This window comes from Lissotriton helveticus, chromosome 9, assembly GCF_964261635.1.
Source record: "Lissotriton helveticus chromosome 9, aLisHel1.1, whole genome shotgun sequence".
In the NCBI taxonomy this organism is placed as follows: domain Eukaryota; kingdom Metazoa; phylum Chordata; class Amphibia; order Caudata; family Salamandridae; genus Lissotriton; species Lissotriton helveticus.
The window spans coordinates 706,461,205-706,487,733 of record NC_136070.1 but is presented as its reverse complement, the minus strand read 5'-3'; the positions used below and the strand labels follow the sequence as shown (position 1 = coordinate 706,487,733).

The 26,529-nt window shown below is 46.4% G+C and overlaps 1 protein-coding gene across 1 annotated transcript in view; it reads right to left on the bottom strand.

The window, feature by feature from the left end:
• LOC144781812 (serine/threonine-protein kinase D3-like) overlaps positions 1-26,529 on the bottom strand; it is a 690,012-nt gene that overhangs the window by 200,318 nt on the left and 463,165 nt on the right. Inside the window, exon 5 of the mRNA XM_078660826.1 lies at positions 21,085-21,280. Within this exon, the coding sequence (XP_078516952.1) occupies positions 21,085-21,280 (196 nt within the window). The remainder of the gene's footprint in view (positions 1-21,084; positions 21,281-26,529) is intronic.

Sequence of the window (26,529 nt, the reverse complement as noted above, 5' to 3'; positions counted from 1 at the left end):
AAGTGCTTTAATACGTCGGTAGGTGGTGGTGTAGGCTCGTATTCAAGTGAAATTGAAATGCTCGAGTTCATAGTGGCTACTGTAAGGATGGGAGGTGCGCTGTCGGTATTGCATAATTAAAGTGCACTGCATAATGACAGTGCTCTGTTGTGCACCAAACGTTTATAACATGTGTAGTAACGCTCTGTTTTCGTCAATGTGATGCATCCACCTTGTGTTTTCATGGTGCTCTTCTCAGGAGGTGCAGGAAGGAAGTCAGTGCAATCTAAGAACATGACTGATGGGCAATTTCAAAACAAGCACAAAAATAGAGGCAGAGTGGAAATGAATTCACAAAGGGCGGAAACGAGGCCCGTGCGCAGAAACATGCACGGGGGATTGGGGGGGGGGGGGAGAGAGGGGGTCAGAAGAAGACTTGAACCGGGGACCTGTGAAGTAGAAATCCCCCAGGGGCTCGTACGTGACTCAGTGGGACCAGGTCGAGAGCTATCACGCAGGAAACCTCAGTCTGTCCTGTACCGCGAGCACTACAGAAAGGCCATGTTTAGTCAGGGCACCCAACCAAAGCTGCGGGAGAACAACGAAGGTTTCCTGACATGACATACTGTGTCAAGGCAGAGGACAGAAAACTAATATGTATTTATAAAGCGCGCATTCACCCGTTGGCTTTTCTTGGCGCTGGATAACAGAAATTTGTTGTTACAAGCAGAGTGGACCTGCTGAGATGAGGGCCTCTGACTAAGAGGTCAACAACTATTGCTGCAGTGTGTGTTATCCCACTGACACATACAATTCAGCTCAGTGTCAGTGTACAAATGGTCAGCTAGGCCACAGCTATGCTCCCAGGTGGTGCCTATGTGAGTGCACGACAGCGGTTTTTACCACACACTGAACTGCGTGCAAAGGTAAGATTCAAATGCAGGTCCCCCCTTCCTTGCCAGTGCGGTGCACTCCCAGTGGAAGAGGGTACTTCGCCCAGCTTTAATGCTTGACGTAAAAAAAGGCTACACTGAACCCGAGGCCAGTGATAGGATCCCATAAGGTTTGTGTGACAGGAAGGAGGTGGAGCCAGGGGTTGAAGTGCATTGAAGCAAACAGAGGCAAAGTCATAAGATCAATTGGCTTTGCCAATGTCCTTTTTCCCTTTTTTTCTGTTTAGAATGCTTTTTTTTTAAATTGTGTAGGTACAGCAATAAGACAAAGTGTGCAAGCACTTCAATTCAAGCAGAATTTGTGAACAAATAAAATAAGAAGTCAATAAATCTAATAACCAAAAGTGAACAATTATCTAAACATACAATTGCCAATGTCCTTTTAGCCGTGTTTTTATTTTTTATTCTATTTTATTTATTCGTTTTTTCAAAGTGTACAGAACAAATGTATCTTCAATTCCATCATGTTACCAAAACATTTCATACATTATAGCCATTTCTCCATGTCACATATATGGAGACTGGTTGTTGTGCAGCCATGTTGTTTGTGTTAGAATACAGAGCAATTACAACAGTTTAGGTCTCAGCCATTATCGTCAACAGGAACACAGTTAATGGACCCCATATATATCTTGGCCTCGAGGGCTGTGAGAGTTCGTCAGCATAATAATCCAGTTGTTCACTACAGTAATCCATATCTTTCATCCATCTGTCAAGTTTAGGGACTGCTCTTACTCGCTTAACCGCGGCACCAACTCCGCTGCGGTGGTTTAGCGCAGTGGGCGGGGCCACGGCGGCCAACGGGCGTGCACAGCATTACGGAGGTAGTGTGCAACCCCAGTTACTGTCCACCCTCCTTTTTGCCAGCAATAATGCTACAGCTACTGGTTTTCTATTGGTCGGCTGGAAAGATTTAACAAGACCAAGAAGACCCAGGTGGGGTGTGCATGCCACTTGTTACATCACCATACTTGAGAGAACCTGCATCACCTGTATCCAGTAGCGATGAATGGGGTTGCATGACCAAGCCAAGTGAAGGAAGTCTGCTTCCATTTCACATCAGCAAATGCATTGTGCATCCGTTCAAGGCCCATACTTTTACAGTTGGAGGGGAGAGTAGTACAAGAGTAGTACATTGGCTGCAGGTACTTCAAATGGATGATTCCTAAATTGCAATTAGATGTTAGTCTACACGTTAAGGTACAAAAAAAATCCAAATCCGCTAGTGTGGGTTAGTCATCTAAAAGTGTGTTCCACCTATACAGTGCAGTGGTCAGGTCTACTTTTCAGTCTTCCTGGGAGGCATTGTATAATCTGGAGATGATACTGTTACGCGTATTGCAGGTGAGTAGCACCTGCAGGGCCCCTAGCATTGTCTGCTCATGCGGGAACTCTGGATAAAAGGCCTCATGGCTGCACAGAGTCAATAACATATAGAAGTCAAGAGTGGGGTCTGTCTATGTATGTTCAAGAAGTACTCAAGTGCCAGGTAAAACAAGCATATTGGCGCCGACAGCAGGATGTCAGTCAGTAGTAGGAGTGGGAACAGGGGAAGGTGGGTAGGAAGCGGTGATCAGGTTAGTAAAAGGGAAATACGTCCAAGATTAAGGGACAGAGCAGAAAGCTAAGGTCCTGATGGGTAGTGATGACAAAGGTAGGTTCTGAGGCAAGAGACGCTGAGAGAGACAAGGAGGGAGGAGACAAAAAAAGGAAGGAGGTCATACATAAGAAGCGCCCATACACGGTCATTACAAAAGCGTTAGTGGCCCATCTTTCCATGGCCACAAAAGAGAGAATATGGAAGGTTGAGTATATTGAAATTTTCAAGTTGCTACATAGAGAAGTTAGGACAAAAGATGGTTCAAAAGAAGCAAAATAGGAGTTGTCCATGCGCCCAAAGGTGTCCGTTAACATTGAAAATTGGACAACTACCTTTTGATATATGCAAGCATCTAATGGGAAAATTTCCATAACGATGTGTAACATTGTTCAAATATTTGGATGTTGTGCTCATGGTGGTTGGGCATAGGTCAGGTATGATGAATTTAGAGCAAGAGTAGCAGACAATGCAGATAGTGTTTGGGGAGAACTGGGTAATGAGTTGTTTTTGCAAAACATTTTACCAACAAGCCCAGCCCCAACCACATATACAGCCAGTGGGACACCTGTGATTTGCAAGCCCTTTCGTGACTGTCCCACCACATAGGGGGTGGGGTCCACTGGGAAACAACAGGCAAATTCAAAAGGGATATGCTAGGCAATTAATAAGGGGACATGCAATAGGGAGTATTGCTGTTTTCGACACAAACTTTCCCAATGCAGAGCGAGACATCCTGTTTTGCAGTGCGGTCCTCAAGAAGGGAACAGTCAAGAGGGTGCCCAAGGGAATCAGTTCAACAGTGGGGGTCAGTGGCAGAATAGCAGTGACAGGGGCAGAGGGAGAGTTTGCCTACATACCATGGAAAAGGCTTGTACACCCGTTAGGCTCAATCATTTGAGTTACTGAATACATTAATGTGCACTGATAGACAAAGTCGGACCCCTGTTACAAGGGTTTGAGTATGCATTTACGTTGGGCTATGAAGGTCCACAAGAGCATAGCTTGGCTGAGAATTTACATTCCGTACAGGGACAGGAGAAGCCTGTGTGGCTCAAATTGTTGAAAGAAGTTGTTGAAGGGAGAATGGTCGGCCCTTTTCTGACTGGTCATTGCCACCCTTGATTATTTCTCCCATTGGGGTGATACCTAAGAAAGAGCCAGGAGAGTTTATGATGATTTTAGGATGATCCAACATCTTTCGTGGCCAGACGGGCAGTCTGTCAATAATTTTTATTCTTCAAGAAAGGAGCAGGGTGCACTATGCATCCGTGGACTCAACAAAAGCCTTGATAAGGAAAGCGGGTTGAGGCACGCTGATGCCAAAATGTGACATCAAATCAGCCTTTTAGCTGTTGCAGGTCTACCCAGATGGCTTTGAGTTGTTGGGCTGTTCTGTTTCTTGCTCATTGTTCAAAGCTTTCAGTCTGATCCTACAACAGTTGTTTCAAATTGTTATAAGCTCAGATGCCATGGCGCATTATTTACTTGATTTTTTCTTGGTGAGAGCACCAAATTCCTTGGAGTGCAAGATATTGTTGGACAGATTGCAGGACTTGTTGCAGGATTTGAGTGTTCCTATTGCTCTAGAAAAAACCTGTGGACTGGTGGAGGTTTTGACCTTCTTGGAAGTGCAATTGGATTCAATGAGAAAGGAGGTGAGGTTGCCTGAGAATAAGAGAGTAACATAGATGAGATTGTTGAATGAGATACTGGCAAAGGACAAAGCAAAGGTAAAATATGTTCAGGTGTTGCTAGGGCAACTCTATTTTGCTTGCAGAGAAGGCAGGGCAAACATTTTGTCCCAGGTTGGGTTTAGCTTTGTCTGGGGCTTCGCTTCCACATCATAGTCAGGTTTAAGGTAGGAGTGAAGTACGATTTGTAGGTCTGGCAAACCTTTTTGCAGTATTTCAATGGTATATCAATGTAAGGGAAGGGTGAGGAAGTAGAGTAAGCCCTGGAATTGTTTTCTGATGCAGCTGACGGGGTAAGTTTTGGAATATTTTGGAAAGAGCATTGGTGTGCAGAGGAATGGCCTGACAAGTGGATTAATGGAGGATGTAGCATTGTATTTCTGGAATTCTTTCCCTTGGTGGTTGCAGTTTGTGTTTGGGCCATGAGTTTCTCAACAAGAAAGTGCTTTTTCATGTGGACAATTTGGCAGTTCTGCACATTGTGAATAGACAGTTAGCAAGGGATATGCAGGTTTTAAAGCTTTTAATATTTTTTGGATTATAATGTTTGTGACTGAATGTGGTCTTTAGGGCACAGCACATTACAGAGTAGACAATAGCATTGCCGATGCTCTTTCTTATTCCCAGCGGCAGTGATTCAGTGGGCTTGCACCTGGGGCCGATGCAGAGGACATCGATGCCTGGGTACCTGTGGACCATCGGAGATAAACATTGATGTAGCTGATTAGGGGCCACTTGTCTGATTCTACATGGTGAGCATACACTCAGGCCTGGAAGGAATTCAGAGAGACAGGCTCATGTAAGAGGAGACTGGAGGAAGGGGAATATTTGCATATAGAGGATCTGGTGAAATTCATTATGTTATTGATTGAGAGAAGTATGTCGTCAGGGACAATTGCGGGTAAGCTATCAGGTTTGGCCTTTTTTGGGAAAATCTTTTGGCGCTCTAAACCACCTGCAGGAGAGTTGAGAAGGAGATTGTTAGAAGGCTTGGCCAGAGATTGGGGTCCACATGAACGTGTGAGGAGACCAGTGACTCTAAGTTAGTTAAAACAATTAATTGGGGTGTTGCCATAAGTCTGTCACTGAGCACTGAGAGAAAGATAGCGAGAGCATTCTGTTTTGAGTGGTGATGGTGTTGCTGTTTTTTGGGGCATTCCAAGTAGGTGAAGCTTTAGAAATGGGGGTCTCAGTTGGGAGAGGTAGGTACCTTTGTCTAACTTGGTTATTGCCACCCCTTCCCTGACTGACATCACCGACTTGGTAATTGGGGACCCCATTCAATTGCATGGGCGTTGGGCCTTCCTCAAAGAGGGCACTTTCCAGAATGGGATTCCGGCCAGGGGATCGATCCTGAAAAAGCCACTGTTTTCGGATTCCGGCGGTGCCCACTCCACTAAGTAACGCAGTTGGGCCGTCTTATAATAGCTGAGGAGATCGGTATCACTAGTCCCCCCTGCTCGGGCCACCCATATCCCAAGGCTTTGCTCATCCGCGGGCGTGTCCCTGCCCAGATAAATTGGTTGATGTCTCGCTGCATCGAGGCGATCACTCCAGGGGGTGTACGGCCGGGAGGGTCTGGAACACATAGATTGCTACATTTTGACTGCTGCTATTCTTCTGAGCAGAGAAAGATGGTGTGCTCCAGGCGCCCAAGTCTTTCTTCACCTCTCGTGCTAGTTTAGCATAGTTTGGCTGAGTTGTTCAGCGCACAGTTGCTGCCAGGTCTAATCCTAAATAGGGAATGGAGTCCACTAGGTGGAATCCGGAAAGCCATTCTTCCCTCAGGTTGAGTGTAGGGGACACTGGGTTGAGTTTAAGATGAGTGATTTGCCCACATTAACACGGAAGCCAGACACTTTGCCGAATGCATTCAATTCCACTAGGAAGGCAGGGAGTGAGTCCCTCGGCTCCGCCACCACCGCTATCACGTCATCAGCGTAGAGGCTGATTGGGTGTGTTTCTCCCCCGAATGGGATCCTGCGAATGTGGGGATTATCTCTGACCCTCTGCGCCAGAGGCTCAATAAAAAGGGCAAAAAGCAAAGGTGACAGCGGGCATCTCTAGCGGGTTCCTCGCTGTATGGCAAATGGGCGGGAAGAGATGCCGTTCACTCTGATCGATGCTGTAGGTCTGTTATAGCAGCAACCCACCCAATCCCGGAACTTCTCCCCTATACTGAATTTAGTCAATGTGCGGCCGAGGAAGCACCAATCTACTCGATCAAACGCTTTTTCAGCATCAACTGTTAGCAGGAGCGCATCCATTTGTGTTTGGTGAGCCTTGTCGATGAGGTGGAGTATTCTCTGAGTGTTGTCCCTACATTGGCGAGATTGAATAAACCCTGCTTGGTCTGGCTTCATCAAATTTAACATATGGGGGCCTAGTCTCATGGCTAGTATTCCCGTGAATAGTTTAAAATCTACATTAAGTAGAGAAATGGGGTGGTATGAGCTACATTGCTGCCTATCTTTGCCCGGCTTGGGCAGGACCACTATTGCTGCCTCCAGCATTGTCTCCAGGATTGGGTGTTCACTCACAAAGGAGTTACCAACCTCGTCAGGATCGGGCTAATATGTGGCAATTTTTTTTATAAAAGAGGGCAGAAAACCCATCCGGGCCGGAAGATTTGAGCACCTTAAGGCACGAGATCGCTGGAATTACTTCCTCTACATGGGTGGGAGCTTCCAACACTGCCGCCTGATTTGGGGTGAGTGTGAACATATTGATCGATTGAAAGTAGGCTGAGGGGCTGGGTCCGATGTGACGTCTACTGCGCATAATTTTTCATAGAACTCCCGTAGGCGTGCGCTATCTCGTGATCCCTGGTTATCTCCTCCCGTCCGCCCTCCCCTAGCGAGGACACTTGGGTCCGTTGTCTATGGGCCTGAGCCTATTAGCCATGAGGCGGCCCGTGCAATTGCCTCCCAAGTAGTAAGAGTGTTTCAGACTGACCGCCGTGTATTCTGCCCTGTCAAAATCTATTCCCAAAAGCTGTGCCCTGGCTGCTTAAATTGCCTCGAGACACTTGGCGCCCCAGTATGGCTATGTACCCTCTCTAGCTCCTGAACTTGAGCGGAGAGGGATGCCCTCAGCGCTCTATGCTCTTTATTATCAGCTGCTGCTATTGCTATTAACTCCCCCCTTACCACTTTTTTCATGGCTTCCCAAAGGGTCATACCAGCTATGTCTGGGGTGTCATTGAAGGTAAAGTAGTCCTGAATACACTTAGTGAGTTGCTGCTCCACCGTTTTCCAATGGAGCAGATTTTATTTAAGTCTCCAGCAGCCAGCCGGGCAAGGGCTCTGTGTCAGCAATAAATTTGTGAACAATGCGTCGTGATCTGAAAGGGCAGCCGGTTTGATGCTCACTGACGTGACTACCTTGTTAACCTCTCCTGTGCCTAATATGTTATCTATTTGCGCATAGGATTTGTGTGCATGGGAGAAAAAGGTGTACTGTGTGGAAGTTGGATGGGCCTCCAGCCAGATGTCTACTAGCCCAAACTCCTGTAGCCATTTCTTCCCTTCCCCTGACATTTCACCCCTGTGGTAGTAGGAGGTTTGTGACCTGTCTTTACTCGAGTCCATTACCATGTTCGGGTCTCCCTCTATTAATGTCACACAGATCGGAGGAGCCAATGTGTCTGCTAGAGCTGCTTTGAGGAAGTTCTCCTGCCCAGAGTTGGGGGCGTATAAGGAGCCTATCACAATTTGTTGGGATCCGAATTGTACATTGTAGGCCAAAAGTCTCCCTTTCATTTCAGCTACTTTCTCTTTCACCACCCCCTACAGTGATGGGATATAAGTATAGCCAACTCTGCTGTCTTTTCTCCTCTGGTCTAGAAATATTGCTGGGGAAATGCTCTTGAGCGCATGCGGTTGTGATTCCTGGCGAGGAGGTGCGTCTCCTGTAAGAGACATATGTCAGCCTCCACATTTTCCAAATAAGATAATATTGCGCGTCGTTTAACAGGATTGTTAAGCCCTTTAACATTGAGTGTGATTATTTTCACTTCCTTAGTGACCACAACAGATGACAATAACGTGATCTGGCGCAGCCCTAAGTATAGGCCCCCCCTCTCTTGTGGAACCACCCTCTCCCTCTGGCAAGTGGTGCTATGGATGACCCTGGATAGGTTTGTGGTACAGTGCACCTTGTACACCCGGGACTTTCTGCAAGGAAAACATTATGGATACCGGACATCCTCCAGCCGAGTCTGTAGTAGAATCGAAGTTCATGGGCAACATGTGGCCTTGTGTTCCGACCTCCCCGCTCCCGCCCAATGCCTTCGCTCCCCGCCCGGCCCCTCGCATGTCACGTGAATGACCATCAGAGAATCTCCAGCACTGCCCTTGTCTCTAATCTGTTCACCATTGGATCCATTAGTCGCTGTGTGGGGAAGTTTCCAGTGAAAGCGTCTCCAGCACCGACTGTCATTCTAGTGCCATAGCTGTGTGGTCTGGTCGCAGTGTGTGATCCGCCCTCCGACGTCCAGTGACTGTTTGCCATTTTGCACCGGCAGTGGTGCCCTGGCTAGATGCCCGTTCCTCTGGCTGCCATGGACCTTCAATGCCCGGAACTCTGCAGGTGTCTTGTAGAGAACGGAGTTGATGTAGTTTGCCTTGCCATTTAAAGATTAGCCAGAATGGGTGGCCGCAAGAGTACGGAATTCCCTGATTGCGGAGGTGCGCTGTGGCCACTCTAAAATCCTTGCGCTTCTGAAGGGTAAGTAGTGCCAAGTCCTGATACAGGGCATCAGAGTGCTCTTGGTATTGTAAAAGGCTGCTTATCTCGGGCCGTGCGGAAGATGCGTTCTTTGAGCTGGAGGTCCGGGAGAAATGCCAAAATGTCTGGTGGGGGTGAAGGCACTCTGCGCTGGAGGCCCATTCGATGCGCCCTTTCTATTTTCATTTCAAAATCCGCCGAGACCTCCAGTACGCTCCGGAACAGGCCCTGTAGATATTGTGTAATGTCCGTTCCTTCTTCCTTTGATGGCACACCCCAGACGTGAATGTTATTGCGTCGTGACCTGTTTTCCATGTCTTCCGCGTGTGCCTGGAGGTCGAGTTGCTGATCTCTGAGCCGGATCACTTCTTGCTGCAGCCATTCCAGTTCTTCTCCTAGGGCCTGTTCCTGGTCCTCCAGGAATGCCACCCTTTCGCCCATGGCGTCAATGTCTCGTCTTGCCTCCTTGATCTCCCTCGCAATGTCCCCTTTCAGTGTCTGGAAGTCATCACAGAGGGTGTTGGAAAGTGTCTCCATGAAGGCGCGTGTGACTGGGCTATCCTGGGGGTCCATATCCGGTGGGGGGGAATCGTCCTTCCCTGCTGTTGGGTTGTGGGAGCTTAGACAGCATGTCCTTTAAAGTGCGATCTTTCCTGCCCTTTGCCATGGTCATGGCCTCCGTTACGCCGTGGCTCCTGGCCAGTCGTGCGTTCCTCCCCGTGGTGGCTTTTACTTCTGTGAGTCAGCTGTCTTCCCGTGGGCTTTGCGGTTGTGTGTTGTCTGTAAAACCCACTGCTGGGAGCCAGGGCCTTGTGGCATCATCACCTGGATCTGGCCTTGCAATGGGGCTCAGATCCGGGCCTCTGCCCGCTGCTAGTCCCGAGTGAGGGATTCCTCCCCAAATGCTCCTCTCCGAGCCTGCCGGGCCTTTCGGGCCGACAGCCTCCCCCACGAACCTGTAGCTGTAGAGCCCCAGTGTACCTCCAGGTCATGCTTCCTTCGTCGGCCCCAGTCGGATCTCAAGGTTGGGGCACTGCGGGATGGGTCCCGTTTGCCCCTCTGGCTGGCTGTCTTCTGAATTACCCTGCCGTCGTCGTCACCTTGCAGTTGGCTTGTGGTCTGCCCTTCCTGGCGTGTGCCCCATTTTCATCAAGCCCTTCTATGCCGCAGCTCTCGGACTCACAACCCGGGGAGCACGACTTGCTATCAGGTGCTCATCAAGCTCATGCCCTTCTATGCCGCAGGCTCTCCCTGGTCTCTGACCCACAGCTTGGGGATTGCACCTTGCCTGGGTCTCCGATGTGGCCGCACTGCCTCTCCACTAGGCCCTCCTCCCGGATTGGGCCCACTCACCGTCTCGGCAGGTCTCTCCCTGTCTCCCTGGCTGCTCCGGCGGTCTTTCCGCTATCGCTCACTGTGGGGCCTCCGCCAGGGACACCATCCAGTTTCCGAGTCTCTGCTTTGCCACAGGCCCCACCAGCCGACCAGGGCTCCAGATCAAGGTCTTCAAAGGCAAGGTAACCACGGCGAGGGCCCCCACACCATCTCTCAGGTCCCAGGCCATCCGATCTGGTGGTCCGGAGCCCCTCCGCTGTGTCCTCGCTATCACGCCCATAATGGTGCCCGGAGGCCTCCCAGCTCGTTCTCCAGCCCCCTCTCTGCACGGGCCCCCACTATTCCGCAACCGGAATCTCTGATCTCCTAGGCGGCTCTGCTGGACACCAGCGACACCCGTGCCCGTACCCCTGAGGCGGCCTCAACTTGGTGCCATTTTCTATGCAGGCCAGGCGTCTGCTCAGCAGTCACTTTCCTCTGCTACTGGGCCGTTCTGTGTCCGTTTTGGGGGTATCGCAGTAGCGGGAGGGGAGACGGAATCAATCCACCTCTCGATGCAGGGAGCTTGATGGAGTTTTCCAGCTGATATGGGCTGGATTGGGTGGATGAGAGCGGGGAGACTCAGGGAGACATGTCTTACCTGCTCGCCATCTTGGCCACACCCCAGGATACACACTTTAGATAAGCCCTGCTCACCCCCTGGTAGATTAGAACGAGCAGACAGACTTATCCCAAAGGCAATGTGTTTAGTATTTGTACTCAAAACACACAGTAATACAGTGATAACACCACAAAGGGACACCACACCAGTTTATAAAAAAATAAAGTATCTTTATCTAACCTCAACAAGACAAAAATGACACAAATCCACAATGCATGTTATAAGAATATGACTTTTCAAAGGTTTCAATTAACTGGGTCCATAGAAAACTATGTATGCATGAGTCTACACAAAGTACATGTAGATGCGTCAAAATTTACAAGGCTAACCAGCCGCACAGATGGGAAGCATCAAATAGATGCGTCAGTTCCTGAGACCTTGGGGAGGTGATGCAACAGTTCTGCTGCATGCAGGAGAAGTGATGCTGTAGGGGGAAGTGATGTATCGACTCCTAGACGGTTCTGGTCCGCAGGTGATGCGTTGGGAAAACTTGCCACTCAGGTGCGATTCATGGAAATCCGGGATGCGTTGTTGATCGATGCAGCTGCGCCAAGCGGTGCTGCATCAGTTGCTTCACCCACAATCCCTTGATGCATCAGTTCTTGCAGCCACGACAGGCACTGTTTCAGCTCAGCAGTGGCAAGGCCTGAAGATTCTTCTCATAAGGCGGTGCTGCGTTTGGAAAAACAGCTGCAAGAAGAGTGATGTGTCGATTTCTTCAGTTCTTTGGGTTTCTTCAAGCTCCCAAAAGCAGGAACAACCTCCAGAGGCCCACAATGGAATCGGCACCTCCTGGCAAGGCAGAACTCTCAGCAGCAGATTTCAGGGGAGCTGGTGGTTAAGTCTTTGTGTCCTTGAGACTTTGGAACAGGAGGGCGGCACACACAGGCCCTTGGAGATCTTCTTCAAGCAGGTTCGAAGCAAAGTTCCAGTCTTTGGCCTTTACTTGGCAGAAACAGCAACTGCAGGCCAACCCCACACAGCACACAGCAAAGGGGCAGTACTCCTCCTCCTCACAGCTCTTCAGCTCTTGTCCTTGGCAAAAGTTACTCTTGAGTCCAGAAGTGATCTAAAGTTTTGGGGTTTAGGGTCTACTACATATACCCCATGTTGTCTTTGTGCAAGTGTCTCTGAGCCCAGTCCAAACCAGTTCTGTCATCACTGATGCAGTATGACCACAGGGGGTGGGGGCAGAATTGTGCAATGATGACAGGCCCTATTAAGGTGCAAGGAAAACTCCTCTCACTACTCTAAATGCAGTCAAGCCTCATACAACTCAGCTCTGAGTCAGCCAGGAAAGGTCAGGCACACCTCTACCCCCCTCAGCCCCCCCCCCCGGGCGGCCTTCAGTGAATGCATATCCCCAGCCCCTGTCACTTCAAAACCAGACAGTCAATCCACAAACAGGCAGAGGCACACAGATTGGTTAAAAACGCCTACTTTCTAAAAGTGGTATTTTCAAACACACAATTTAAAAACATCTTTACTAAAAGATGTGTTATTAAATTATAAGTTCAGAGAGCCTAAACGTTATTTCTCTATCTTGTCTCATGGGGAAGTTATACTTGTAAGATGTTACAAAGTATTTCCCATTCTATCCTATGGGGCAGATAGCCTTTCAATAGTAAAAAACGAAATTGGCAGTATTTCAATATCAGGACGTCACACACACCAGTACATGTCCTACATTTTACATACACTGCACCCTGCCCATGGGGGTACCTTGGGCCTAACTTTGGGGTTTCTTACATGTAAGAAAAGGGATGGTTAGGGCCTGGCAAGTGGGTGCACTTGCCAGGTTGACATGGCAGTTTAAAACTGCTCACAAACACTGCAGTGGCAGGTCTGAGATAGTGTTGCAGGACTACTAGTGCATTTAATTTACAGGCCCTGGCACACTCATTGCATTTTACTAGGGGCTTACCAGTAAATAAAATATGCCAATCAGGGAGAACCAATTATGATCAAAATGTACACAGGGAGCACTTGCACTTTGACACTGATCAGCAGTGGCAAAGTGCCCAAAGCATCTAAGCCATCAAAAACGAAATCCAGCACAGCATCAAAAATACAGGAGGCAGAGGTAAAAAGTCTGGGGAAATCAAGCCAAAGATGTCAAGTCTAACATGAAGTGGTTGGACCAAGAGGTATGGGGACATTCAAGGGAAGGATGTTTGTGTGTTGCGGAATTAAGTATGGGTGTAGCTGCCTAAGTCAAAGACATCAAAAAGACAGATAGAGTTGTGTGATGCTTAGGAGATACCCTGACAAGGCAGTATGCCTGGTGCAATGATGAGAAAATTACGCAGGTGGGGCATCTACAGTAGGTAAAATATTTCACCATGCCTCTGGAGAAAGGGTGTATGTCATGCGAATACAAAGACACTATCTATGCAGATATGGAGCCACCAATGTTGTTTCTATATACTCATGGAATCATGCAGACACGGCCTATATTCTGAGGGAATCACCTAGGCACTATCTATGCACTCTTCCAGTCATGCAGGGAGTATTGTTGTACTCAACTAGAAACACATGTATTTACAAGTTTTAGTGAGGAATATGTTCTGTTTTAACACCATCTGGTGAATTATTTATGTAACCTGTCAGACATTGCTTGCAGGTAATCTGAAGAATTAGTGAGCTATATGCTGTGATACAGATTAATGTGCAGATATTTATATGCAGTGTTTCTCAAAATGTAACTCTTACACATCGAAGCAGAAAAGTACTGAAACACTATATTTACCAGTGACACAGTGGTAGAGAGGCACAGAAATTGCTCTAATGTTGTATTTTCGTATTTACTGTATTGAGACACTGTATGTACATTTACCCTTTTGATTGATGTTTAATTTAAAATTTAGTACAAAAGGGATAAAGTGGTCTTTTAGCGTGTATAAGTGAGAACTGAGATATGACGCAGCTGTGTTGTAGGAGAGGGTGCTATAATATTAAAAGGTAACTAATAAATTAAGTTTTGTGTTTTGGTTTTTGTTTGGTACATTGAAGTAAGTAAGTGCTTTTAGTTATGTAGCTAGGTTCTGTATATCTAAAACTGTAACATAACATAAAAAATATTTTTGTATAATAAATAAACCAGTACTAAAGTAGTTGATAAATTGGCTAGAATTAAAATTGAAATATACGTATTTTTTTGTACCGAACAATATCTGCGTAACTATAGACAGAATGCCTTTAAAAGCTCTGAGGAAAAAGGAATAAAAGCAACTACAGTATCTATGTAAAACTGAGACACAAAGGGGACAAAATGCAGAAAAGGTGGTGAAAGAAAAAAGAGCTACTGGTAAGAGGACACAGTCATTTCTTAAAAATATATGTGGACATTTCCAAAGATTACAAAATAATGAAAATAAAATTCAAACTATGATAAAAATAACAGTGGGCAAAATCGATATAACAAGAACCGGAAAGAATGTAACAAAGATGGACACACCTTAACCAGGAGATAGAAGCAGTTTAAGGAAATCAGAGCCAGGATGTTTCGTTGTAGAGTAGTTATAAACCTACTAAGAACTATGAAAAAGTATAGCGGAAGGAGAGAGGCACTGAAACAGAAAGAACAAGCTGAGAGAGTAGTTGGTAAGTCCTACTCACACACCTACTCACTCACTCATAGAGTCAATCACACAGCCACTTACTAACCCATACAGTTATACACACACCCACTCACTTATTCCTACAGGTACTAACACATACTCACTCACCCATACTGTCAGTGGCACACGCACAAACTCACCCATACAGTCACTCTCACAATCACTCACTCACACATATAGACACTCGTATACTCCAAAACTCACCTATACTGCCTTTTACATATGCAGTTACTCACCCATATACTACTGACACATCCATTCACTCACCAACACAGCCATACAAAGTTAGTCACCAATACAGCTCTTCCCTAGACACACTCATTAACGCATACAGCCACTTACTCACCCACACACTCATCCATGCAGGCAATCACACACACCCTCAACCACCCCTACAGACATTCATACACCCATACAGGTACTCAAACAACCAATGAATCACCCACACAGCCCTTCCCGTACCCACTCACCAACCCATAGAGCCACTTAGACACCAACAGATAGACTGATACAGACATTCAGACAACCAAGTCACTCACCCATACATTCACTGAGACACCTAATCTTTCACTTATACAATCAGTCACGCATTCGCTGAAACGTCCATACAGACACTCATACACCCACCGATTCATCAATACACCTTAGTATATATAATTTAACACTCATTAATCTTTTAAAAACACTGACAGTCACCGGATGAAGACCATGCACGTAACCTTGGCTTCATTCTAGACTCCTCCCTCTCAATGTCCAGACAAGTCAACGCCGTATCGTCCTCCTGCTTCAACGTCCTCCGCATTCTCAAAAAGATCTTCCGCTGGATCCCCCTCGAAACAAGAAAGACTGTCACCCATGCACTGGTCACGAGTCGACTGGACTATGGCAACACACTCTACGCCGGAATTACAACTAAATTGCAGAAAAAGCTCCAGCGCATCCAAAACGCATCAGCGAGACTCATATTAGACATCCCGCGCCGAGAGCACATCACCGGTCACTTAAAAAACCTCCACTGGCTTCCCGTCAACAAAAGAATTACCTTCCGCCTTCTTACCCACGCACACAAGGCTCTCTATAAGTTAGGACCCGAATGCCTCAACACCCGACTGTCTTTTTACAATCCCACCCGCCAACTAAGATCATCCAATCAAGCCCTCGCCGCAGTCCCGCGCATCCGAAAAACCACCATGGGTGGCAGATCCTTCTCCTTCCTAGCTGCCAAATCCTGGAACTCACTCCCCACCCACCTCCGCCTTACTCAGAATCACATCTCCTTCAGAAAAGAACTGAAAACATGGCTATTCGATAAACAGTAAACCCCTCCCCCCAGCGCCTTGAGACCCTCTGGGTGAGTAGTGCGCTTTATAAATTCATGAACTTGAACTTGAACTTGAATCAGTAATGTCACTTGAGATGTCATTAGTGATGTCATGAGTGATGTCACTGACCATGTTGTAGGAAATTAGGATCTGCGTCTTATGGTTAGCCCTACTTTTTCCTTGATGTTACACAGTTTTGACTAGTCTGACTGGGATCCTGTTAATCAGGACCCCAGTCTAACTGCTTTCTCCTTAAAATGGTATGCCATGTACTTTGGTACACTCCAGATTGGATACTGGGGTACCCTTATAAGTCCCTAGTATATGGTACACATGTACCGAGGGCACAGGTACCCTAGAGGCCTCCCATGGGCTGAAGCACGTATTATGCCACCCGTGAGAGGCCATGCAAAATGGAAATACAGGTCTGCCACTGCAGCCTGTGTAAGCTGGTGCTTGCACCACTTACTTTAGATATAGGTTCTGAAACTTATGTCACACCTATAGCAGGCCTTACAATACTGAAGGCAGGGTCCTGGGTTTTATGTGAGATGGTGCCCCTGCATGAGCAGAGCCCCTCTGCAACCTTCGTAGACCATTCTTGCGGGTTGTCTGTGACTCAGCCAGACATATAGGTAGAGGTGCATTATAACCTCGCTGTAAATGCTATCTCGAAAACGGATGAAACAAAACATGTCATGTTAGGTATCAAACACCTTGGAATCATACCTCCACACCAGTAACAGGTGTGGGAGGTATGATTCCACCCTTCTGAAGTGAGCTTTGTAGGGTCACTGGTCTTTCCGGTGCCAGCCTTCTCGACCCAGTCAGCACAAAATGGATGCTACCGACAAGAGACACATTTCTGTACTCCTGCTGCTGAGCCACGCTCGACAAGAGGAAGGAAGCACAATAGGCATCCTGTCACAGTGAGGTGTGACCACCTCCCAGACAGGATTTAGTGTATTGGGTCTGGGTGGGTGCACTTCCAAAGTGCCTGAAAGTCGGCACCTGGGGCACATTTGTTGTCCCTGTGCATAGTCCAGCTCAAAACAGTTCTGGGAGCCGTTGGCTCCAGCTCTGGCGCGAAACTAGACAAATGACATGGGAGTAACCTCCCCTCTGTCCTGACCCTCCCCTAGGAGGGTCCCCTGAATATGTCTAACCCTCTCCCGTGGGTACAGCAGGGCTTACCTGGCTGTAAGACTTTAGATTTTACGTGGACAAGATTCTGCAGCAAGAAACCACTGACCTAAGACCGTCTGGACACTCTGGATTTCGCTGGACTTCGACTAGGCCCAACTTCATCTCCCTCTCCGTCCAAAGCATTGTCTGTGCCCTTGCACCATACAGGCTCCATGCATGACCTGTGGAGCACTAAGCGAAACTGAAGAATCTCCCCTGGGGTGAAGCAGTCAGTCCCCTGCATTTGCAGGCACCGTAACGCAACTGACCAGTCTGCTGATCCTGAGCTCCTGTGGATTTTGAAGGCTCCAGCAACTCAGGAGGTGGGTTCTCATGTTCCTTGAGGTCGAGCTGCCCTTTCACCAAGTTTGAGGCCAGTATCCCTCGTGAGGGCAGCATACCCCAAACCCCTGGGCACTGCGTTCTTTTGCAAGTGCATATGCTTGATTGCAATTTCTGAGCTTGTGCATTGGACTCCATGTAGTCCTGCTCCTGAGAAGTATTTCCACCAGAGAACTCTGGGCTCCTCACTCCGAGTGCTCCGTGGGCTGGTACTTTGTGATCTTGCTTGAGGTCCAGACCCGACTCCTGGTCATTCGACCTGTGGGTCTTCTTGAAGGTCATATTGGTTTCTATTGGGCTTTCCTGGTTGTGCCGGCTGTGCACTGAATCACCATTGATTGGTGAGTCCCCTGGACCTTGCTGGTCCACAGAGTAACCTGGTTGACCTTCCTGCATGGGTTGCTGTTGCCAAGGCTTGTTGGTGCTCCCCCCGGACACTGACCATTTAGCACTCAACATCCTTCATGGAAAAGCTCACATATGGCTCCTGGTTGCCCTCAAAGTTTCCTGGACTTCGTGGCTGCAGATTCAAGCATCCCTTCTTCGCACCTGAAGCACCCGACATTGGTGGGAATTTGTCTACCGAGCCCTGGTCACCCTAAAGTGACTCAAACTCTGTCCCCTGTGCTTTACGGTTCCTGCCATCACAAATCTACCCTTGAATTCCTACAGACACTTTCTTCCTTCCCGGCAGCATCTCTTTTATTGAAGCCCTACATTGAGAACGATTGCAGTTTCCAACACTACTCTAGACTTATGCACCCAGCTCTTCTGGAATAGGTAACCCGGGTACTCTGGTATGCACTGGTGGAGTGGCTCTCCAACCTCTTAAGTTCCAAAGGGTTTCCTCGAAGTCCACCGAGAAAGGTCCTTAAACTTTAAAAGTGTAACCACAACTTCCCAATAGAATTGTACGGAGCCCACGGTCGTGTTAAGACACTGCACCCGTCCTCCGTGGGGGTCCATTTCTACTCACCTTGGGCGGTACCTTGGGGTCCTAGCGATTCTACATGTTCTAGACACTGTCTTGACTCCAGTCGTGGTTCTTTTACCAATATTTTAGTATATGGTTTGGTCTCCCCCGGAGCCCATTGTGTATTGTGCTACTTACAACTGTTTCTTTGTTAAAGTATTGTGTGCGTTGTATTGTATCCTCATGTAGAGGTTACTAGAGAGTGTTCTATCAATAAATACATATTTGTATAACTAATGTGTGGTTCTCCTTTCATTTAGTTAGTACTTTAGGTGATATTCTGGTAAAAACAAGCTGCTTTACATTACTTCAAGATTAAGCCTGAAGGCTGCTCTCCACAACTACCACTAGGATAGCTATCTAAAGGTTATCTTTGACCTCATACATCATAAGGGTTGTTTGGACTGGTGCAAGGTGCCCACTTTAATTAGTGGACACCGTATACCAGGCCAACTTCTCACACATGTCAAGAGTGATGTAATATGTGAGGTCATAAGCAGTGCATTGCGGGGCGTGAATTTCACTGGTTTTGTACGAGTGAAACTTGAGCCCAACTATAACGTCTCTGTAACCTTTATTTTTTTCATTGAACATATATATGCATGTGTGCAATTTTGGGGACAGTGCCACCTAGTGTTGCACAGGGCTTTAAGTGGGCCGGGTCTCACCGGTGCTGAGCACCGGCAGTTTTTTAAAAGAGGCCTTGAAACTGGTCTCTATCCGGCTCTGTTTGTGCCCTGGAACCGGTGGTCCATTTTTTTCCAGACGGCAGTGACAACAGGCACAATCGGTGTGCGGTGCTCACACTTCTCACTTCTCAGTAGTGAAGTTACGGCATGACGTCATGCCAGGTGAGCGTTCTAGGGGAAGGGAAATCCTTTAAAGAGAGTCATTTTCTCTCTGGATTTCCCTTCTCTTTTTGAAACTCAGGAGCAGCAACATTGTCCTGGTGTCACCTGGGCTTTAAGTGGAACCTTTTTCAATATAATATACAACAAGCCATATTTGCTGCTTATTTATGTATGCAACTAACAACCATTCACAAAGCCAATAGTCATGACTTGTTGTAGGTATGATGATACTTGTTGTATCATATATCTTGATGCAATGAAAGAAACAGCAAAATACAAGTCGGGCGGCACACTATGCTAAGCACAGATTTATTATCTTACGTGTTTAAAGCCACGCCCTTAATTACATTGCCCACGCCGCCTTTGAGAGACCCCCCTACAGTTTTTTCATCCCACTTAAAGCCCTGATCTTACATGTATTTAAGTACTTTTCCATTTCAATGAAATCACACTGACTGACTTAAAGTGGCCTGAACTGAATTGAAAAATTGCATCTTATGAACAGCTCAATAACAACTGTATGTTGGCCAGGTGGTCTTATATTGTAATGTAGATAATTTAGGCATGCAGATGAGTTTGAAAATAGTTTTTTAAATATTTTGCACATAGGATATCCTAACCCATACATCCATGTAAAAAGTGCTTTTTTAGAGCCGTCTTAATAGTTGTATTTTTAGAAGTAGAACAGTTTTTGCTCCTTCAGAATTAATATCCACTTTCTTGGTTTTCGTATTGTGAAAAAGATTTTGATGACTTAAATTTTAACATGGTTTTAATGATACAAAGTATTTAGTTTTTCCGTGCAAATAAAATAAACTTGAAACACTGACTGAATACTGATTTATTGATTGCTATTTGTTGCATTGCAGAGTAAAGAGTTTTTAACTCTCACCAAAGCAGTCACCCCCTGTTTGTTCTGCCTAATTACCCAGAGAACCAGTGCGAAAAGGGGTTCTTGGTTTCCTGTTGTGTGGCTGACAGTACAGGGACCCCAGAACACCAGCAGCAAAATATCTTGTCTGTTTGATATAACTGGGGCCTAGCAGCTTCTTTTTGTCTTTGGTCCCCTCGACACAGATTTCTCACATTTTGTCTCTGGAAAAATAAGACAATAGCGAGTAGCCTGCCAATATTTATTTTTGCCTAAGCTGTTTCCACCAGGTTGGTGGACGCAGTTTCGGCAACAGCAACCCACCCATCCAGTGGAATACTTTTTTGGGAGTTAGGGTGGGCGAAATCTTGCATTGCTGGATGGCAGGGGTCTATGCAGTAGACTTTCCATTCAGTGGTCTAGGAAGCAACTAGAGAAGCTATGCTTAGCATTTGTTTAATCTTTCTGACCTTGAGAGGCCTGTCCAAAGGGCTTGGCCAAGCAGCACTATAGGGTCTGCCAGATGCTTGACATATCATGTAGCTGTTTTGGTATTATATGCTGCACTCCCCCTATCAAGCCACTATAAATACAGGACCTGATTCACAAAGTTCTTCCTTCTGCTCTGGTGGTGGAAGCTCCGTAGTTGCGGTGAAGTCTCCGCACTCGGGATGTAATCTCCGTAAAATGCAAATCCAGTATTTGTAAAGCGCACAGCTACCCGTAGGCATCCAGTGGGAAGATTAAGTGAGCTATTGCCCAGAGTCACATGGTGCTGGGCTGACGCTGGGGATCGAACCGTGATCCCCAGCGTCCAACATCAGTCGCCCTGGCCGCTGTGCCACACTTCTTTCCGTAATGAGATGACTCATTAGACTCACCATGCCATGGGCCTTTGCGAATCAGGCCCTCTATAGATGAATTTATGTTTGTATTGTGCTACCCGTTATCATACTCTAAATGACGGCCTTACCTTTGCACTGCATTCCTTGGCGGAACAGGCCTTTCAGGAGACGGCGGCAATGCTGGCAGATTGTCGGGCGAGTGTATGAATGAATCTGGAAGGTGTGTGGGACTTTCACCCTGTTTCGGTCCAGCCAGTCCCTCCAGATAGGGCGTCCGCTGAATGAAGGCACCCGAGCACTGTGCCCACGCTTCCTTTCATTTATCTGAGGAAAAAGGATGAAACGAATATTTAATGAAAAAGGCAACTAAGGAAATTCTGAAGTTTAGTACACAAGGCCAGGTAGAGGTTTAAGAGACCCTCCTTTATTTATTCATGTTTCTTTACTTTTATGTTATCCCACACATCATAAGTGTATCAGGTCACTGCACAGGCAATTAAGAAAGAAAAACAGTAATTCAAACACAAAGCCATGGTGTCAGACTGTGTTAAAGATTGCACTGTGTGAGCAGGCTGAGTCTTCAAGTGGTTGTGGTAAAGGATGTGATAATATTCAAAAGGGTTTGTTTGGGTGGAGATGAAAGCAGGTGCCCTGCATGGAATACAACCTAATCAGTTTGCAAATGTCCCTGATCCTGGGCAGGCATGTGGTCACCTTGTGTTGTAAGCTTGTTTAATACGTTTTTGGATTTTTTGTGTATTTGTGTGTGTCCAATTTGTATGTTTGTATGCAAAGCTTTGGCATGCATAATTAGCATAAATTGACTCGGGAGATGAGGTTGAACTAGAAAAGTTTTGTTGTAAAGGGATGTCCGAATTTCAAGCCAGAGTGTAAATGTTGTAAACTTCTGGCTACCAAGGAAGGGTGAATTGTTTAACAAAAGACAGTGACCTAGGTGGCCTTGCCTTGTTAGTTTTAATGTATGCTTTATCTATTATTGATCGCATGGACATGATTAAGGACTAAGGGCCAGATGTAGGTAATCCCAATTTACCTATTCTTAAATACCGAATTTTACCGATTCAGTATTTAAGAATAGGTAAATGGGATGTAGATACATTTTCGGTAAAAATTACCAAATCGGTAAGATTCGGTATTTACCGAATCGGTATTTACCAGCCCATAGGAATGAATGGCAATTACCGAATCGGTAAATACCGATTCGGAAAATGGGGATACATTCAAGGGTGCCAGGGTGTCACTTTGACACCCTGTTGCAACCCTGAATCGTGCTTGTGTGCAGATGTGGCACACATACATGCCCTAAGGGCATGTATGTCTGCCACATGGCACAGTTGAAAATGCACAGATTTGCATTTTCAAAGGTATTTCTTATTTACCGCCAACTTATAGTTGGTGGTAAATAACTAATCCTAAAATGGGAAAAGCACTCCTTTGAGTGCTCCCTACATTGCAAATTTGGTAATTTACCGATTCGGGATTCTAAGGAATCGGTAATTTAGCGATTCCTTAAAATACCGAATCGATAAATTACTGAATTTGCAATTTAGGCCACCTACATCCTAAATGCCCAATACCGGTCGGTAACGGCCGAAATTCGGTAATTTCGGCTGTTACCGACCGGTATTGGGCCACCTACATCTGGCCCTTCTACTGTGCTGTGCAACAGGAATAGACTGGCTAGGAATTGCACCTTACCTACAACGATAACTGATATTTTTTTTTCTTAATTGGGTGAATACATTATAAAACATGCGCACAAAAAGCCATTACATTTTTTACAATTTCATAAATCCTGAAGAGTTTATATCGAAACATGTGGAACTGTCATGTACACTCTGATATAAGTCAAACTCTGTTTATTAAAGATTTGAACATTTGATTGGGATTACTCTAAAGAAATGGCCTTAATATCCATGGGCCAGATGTAGGTAATTCGTATTTACCGATTCTTAAATACCGAATTTTACCGATTCGGTATTTATGAATCGGTAAATATGAAGGGGTGAGATGTAGGTAATTTTAGTATTTGAAATACCGAAACGGAAACATTCGGTATTTACCGATTCGGTAAATACCGAATCGGTATTCCCTATTGATTCCTATGGGCTGTGAAGCCCATAGGAATCAATGGGAAATACCGAATCGGTATTTACCGAATCGGTAAATACCGAATGTTGCAAGGGTGCAGGGGGTGTCACTTTGACACCCTCTAGCACCCCGAATTCAGACACGTGTGACATGTGGCACACAGACATGCCCTAGGGGCATGTCTGTGTGTCACATGGCATAGGTGTGCATGCACACATGTGCATGCACACCTGGATTAGGTATTTTACCACCCAATTGGATTGGGTGGTAAAATACCGAATCTGTAAGTCCTTTGGGACTCAGAAGAGTCCCACCTACATTTGGATTTACCGAATCTGTAAAATTACCGATTCGGTATTTTACAGAATCGGTAAATTTACCGAATCGGTAAATTTACCGATTCTGTAAAATAAAGGCCCCCTACATACCGAAAACCCATTTACCGGTCGGTAACGGCCGAAATCGGCCGTTACCGGTCAGTAAATGGCCACCTACATCTGGCCCTATATGTATACTGTGACTATTTAAATGCTGGGTGGACTTTGTTTTCCAGTATATATATCTGAATTTTATTTTTGCTTGAAATTATCAAAATCCTCAATGGAGAAACAGTTTTGGTGGAAAGTGGTCAACATACTATGCTTGTCTGGCTAAAGACTGCTGCAGCTGTCTGCCAGAGGTTTTGATATAAACAAACAAAATACACACAGAGAGGAATTAATTCAATTCCTTCAACCATTGCTTGGTTTAGGTCAGTGCTATGCGGTCCCTCATTGAGAAAAGTGTCATTCACATATTGGATCAGCTCAGAAGAGAATTTCCTCTACACTTTCCTACAGCCATTTAAGCGGTTCACTGCTTGTGTGAGTTTGCCTAGGGACTGTTTCTAATGCAATATATGGACAGTGGAGAGTCTTTGTACTGCAATGGGAGGTCATGTGTTTATTTATGCTTGATTTTTATGTCCCCTACTGATAATGTGGGTACTGCTATCACTGTAGACGTCCACTGGAGCATTTTTCCTCATTTTAGTCTGCCATTTTTTTTTTAAGGTCAATAAAAACACGATTAACCTACTATTAGTTTGGCATGAGTTCTGCCAAACCTAAAACCTGCCCACTGCCCCATAAAAAAACAACAACACACACGCTGTTGCATAGTAAGTCATTGTACTGAGAGCTCTATATGTGTAGCGGGGTCAGTGTACTGTTGTTAAAGCACAGAAAGGACAGTGGTGAACACAGAAGCCAAAACCGAGGAAAAGAGGACAGGACGCCAATTGCTTTTAAGCAGCACCACACCACATTTTTTTTGCTTCAGGAAGAGCATTCTAAACAAACACAGGGGACAGCAATGGCTAGGAGGGAGGCCAGGCGTTGCTAGCATACACCACGAAAGCTTGTGCACTTTAGTAAAGGCTCCAGAAAATCTGTGAACGTGGCACAAACTTGGTCTCTGTCTTATAACATAATTTTCTACTGTAAACTGCAGTGTTGTCACCCCACAGCAGCCACTTTTCTCCATCAGAAGTATCTCAGTATATGTGTATGATGTTCTCACTGGTGCTGGTTGGTTTGTTCCTTTTGTGTACCTGCTTAGGGAACATTTTAATGACACTGATTATCTTGTACCTGTTTTGCTTGTGGAAGTCTTACACTTTCTGGGTGTGCGTGCATGCGTATGTGTGAGTGTATGGGGCTGTGCACGGACAGGGTGCATCACACCTGCTCAGAAGTAAGAATAGGCTTCATGCCCATTCAATTGTTGGCCTCTCTGCTGCAGCAAAAAACAGTGGCTGGGGTGTTTTTGTTAAAAGAACAGCATTCTGTTGTGCAGAAAATCTCCTATTGGGAGTCAGCTTTGCATTCCTGATTCGTTTTTGGACTACCTAATGTGTTTTTTTTCTGTCCAATAATAATTTAGAGACCGCAAGGAGATGGATGCTCCACCTATGTTGCTCGGGCTCCTAAAGAAAGCACAATGCTCGGCTGACAGAGACATATGTGGACGAGACCTCGGTGAGAGAGCCTGGTCGGGGGCCACGAGGATCCACAGACCAGCTGCAAAAAACACAGTTGATGGACAGAATGTAGAACAATGTCATACATTCACCCCAGTACAAGGATCTGGGCCTAAATCCATCTGTTCCCATGAGGCACAGGGTCAGAGCTGATTTGCATATAGCCAGTGTCTAACCCAGGGTGGTGTGGAGTGCAAAAAAACCGATGGATTTAGGCCCAGATCCTTGTACTGGGGTGAATGTATGACATTGTTCTACATTCTGTCCATCAACTGTGTTTTTTGCAATTCCACAGACCAGCTGACCTCGACAGAACATGAGCGATCAGATGGATATCTGCATCATGAGAGGGTTCAGGGTGTGCCAAGGACACCACAGGAATGAGCCGGGTGATGAACCTGCACTAACCAGAGCTGCCCCTTGTACACCTGTCCTTCGTCCCCATTGGCTCCCATGACAAGCAGCCAGTATTTCCCAACGAGGCCGGTAAGAAGAGCTCCCAGCTCTATCAGGAATCATATATTGTGCCGTATTACTGTACCGGGTGTTTCCTGGTGTTATAAAACTGCATGTCTCACCTGGAGGACATTTTCCCAGGCAAATACAATGGTATTATGAGTGTCAGTGTGGTACCACCGATTGATCTCTGCATGGTGTTTCCCATGGCATAGGAGTCCATAGAGATGACGGGTGACACCTGGTACTGTTAACAAGCACAGTATCGGCATTACTGTGTGGTGTAATAATCAGCCTATTTTGCATGATACTCCCCGTGAGGGTCAGAGTGAGCGCCTGGTCCCATAACTCAGTGTTGGACAGGGAGTGTGGCCTGAAGAAGGATGCACACATTGTTCGCCTTCATGGAAGTCAGTCCACATCGCTCACATTAAATGAATTTCGTTGCGCGCGCTGCATCGCATTTGGCGATGCAGCACGGGCAACGAAATTCGTTTTATTTATTTATATGTTTACTTACCTCTAATCGGCCGTAATCTATAGTTTACAACCCCCCACCCTGCCCCTCACCCACCCCACGTCAGCGCCCGGCAGCACTCCCGCCATGGGCTGCTACTGCGTTGAAGCGCTGCACGACGGGTAGTACTCTAGTCCAGAAACCAAGGTTGGTGGTTAATGGTTATAGTTGGTTATTGGTTGGTTATTGGTTAATAGAGGCGGCACATATTTTAGCCTTATAGCCCACCGTGGCTGACTATACCAGCTATTAAAGGCCCGCTCCAGCGTTAAAGGCCCGAGCCAAAGGCGAGGGCCTTTAACAAGGGAGCGGAACTTTAATAGCCGGTATAGCCCAGCTGCGAAGGGCTATAAGGATATTAGAACATTCTGTCACTAGAGGGCAGAATGTTCTAACAAATAAAACAAAGGCTTTAGGGAGCACAAGGGGATTGAAATCCCCTCAGGCTCCATGAAGCCTTTGTTCACA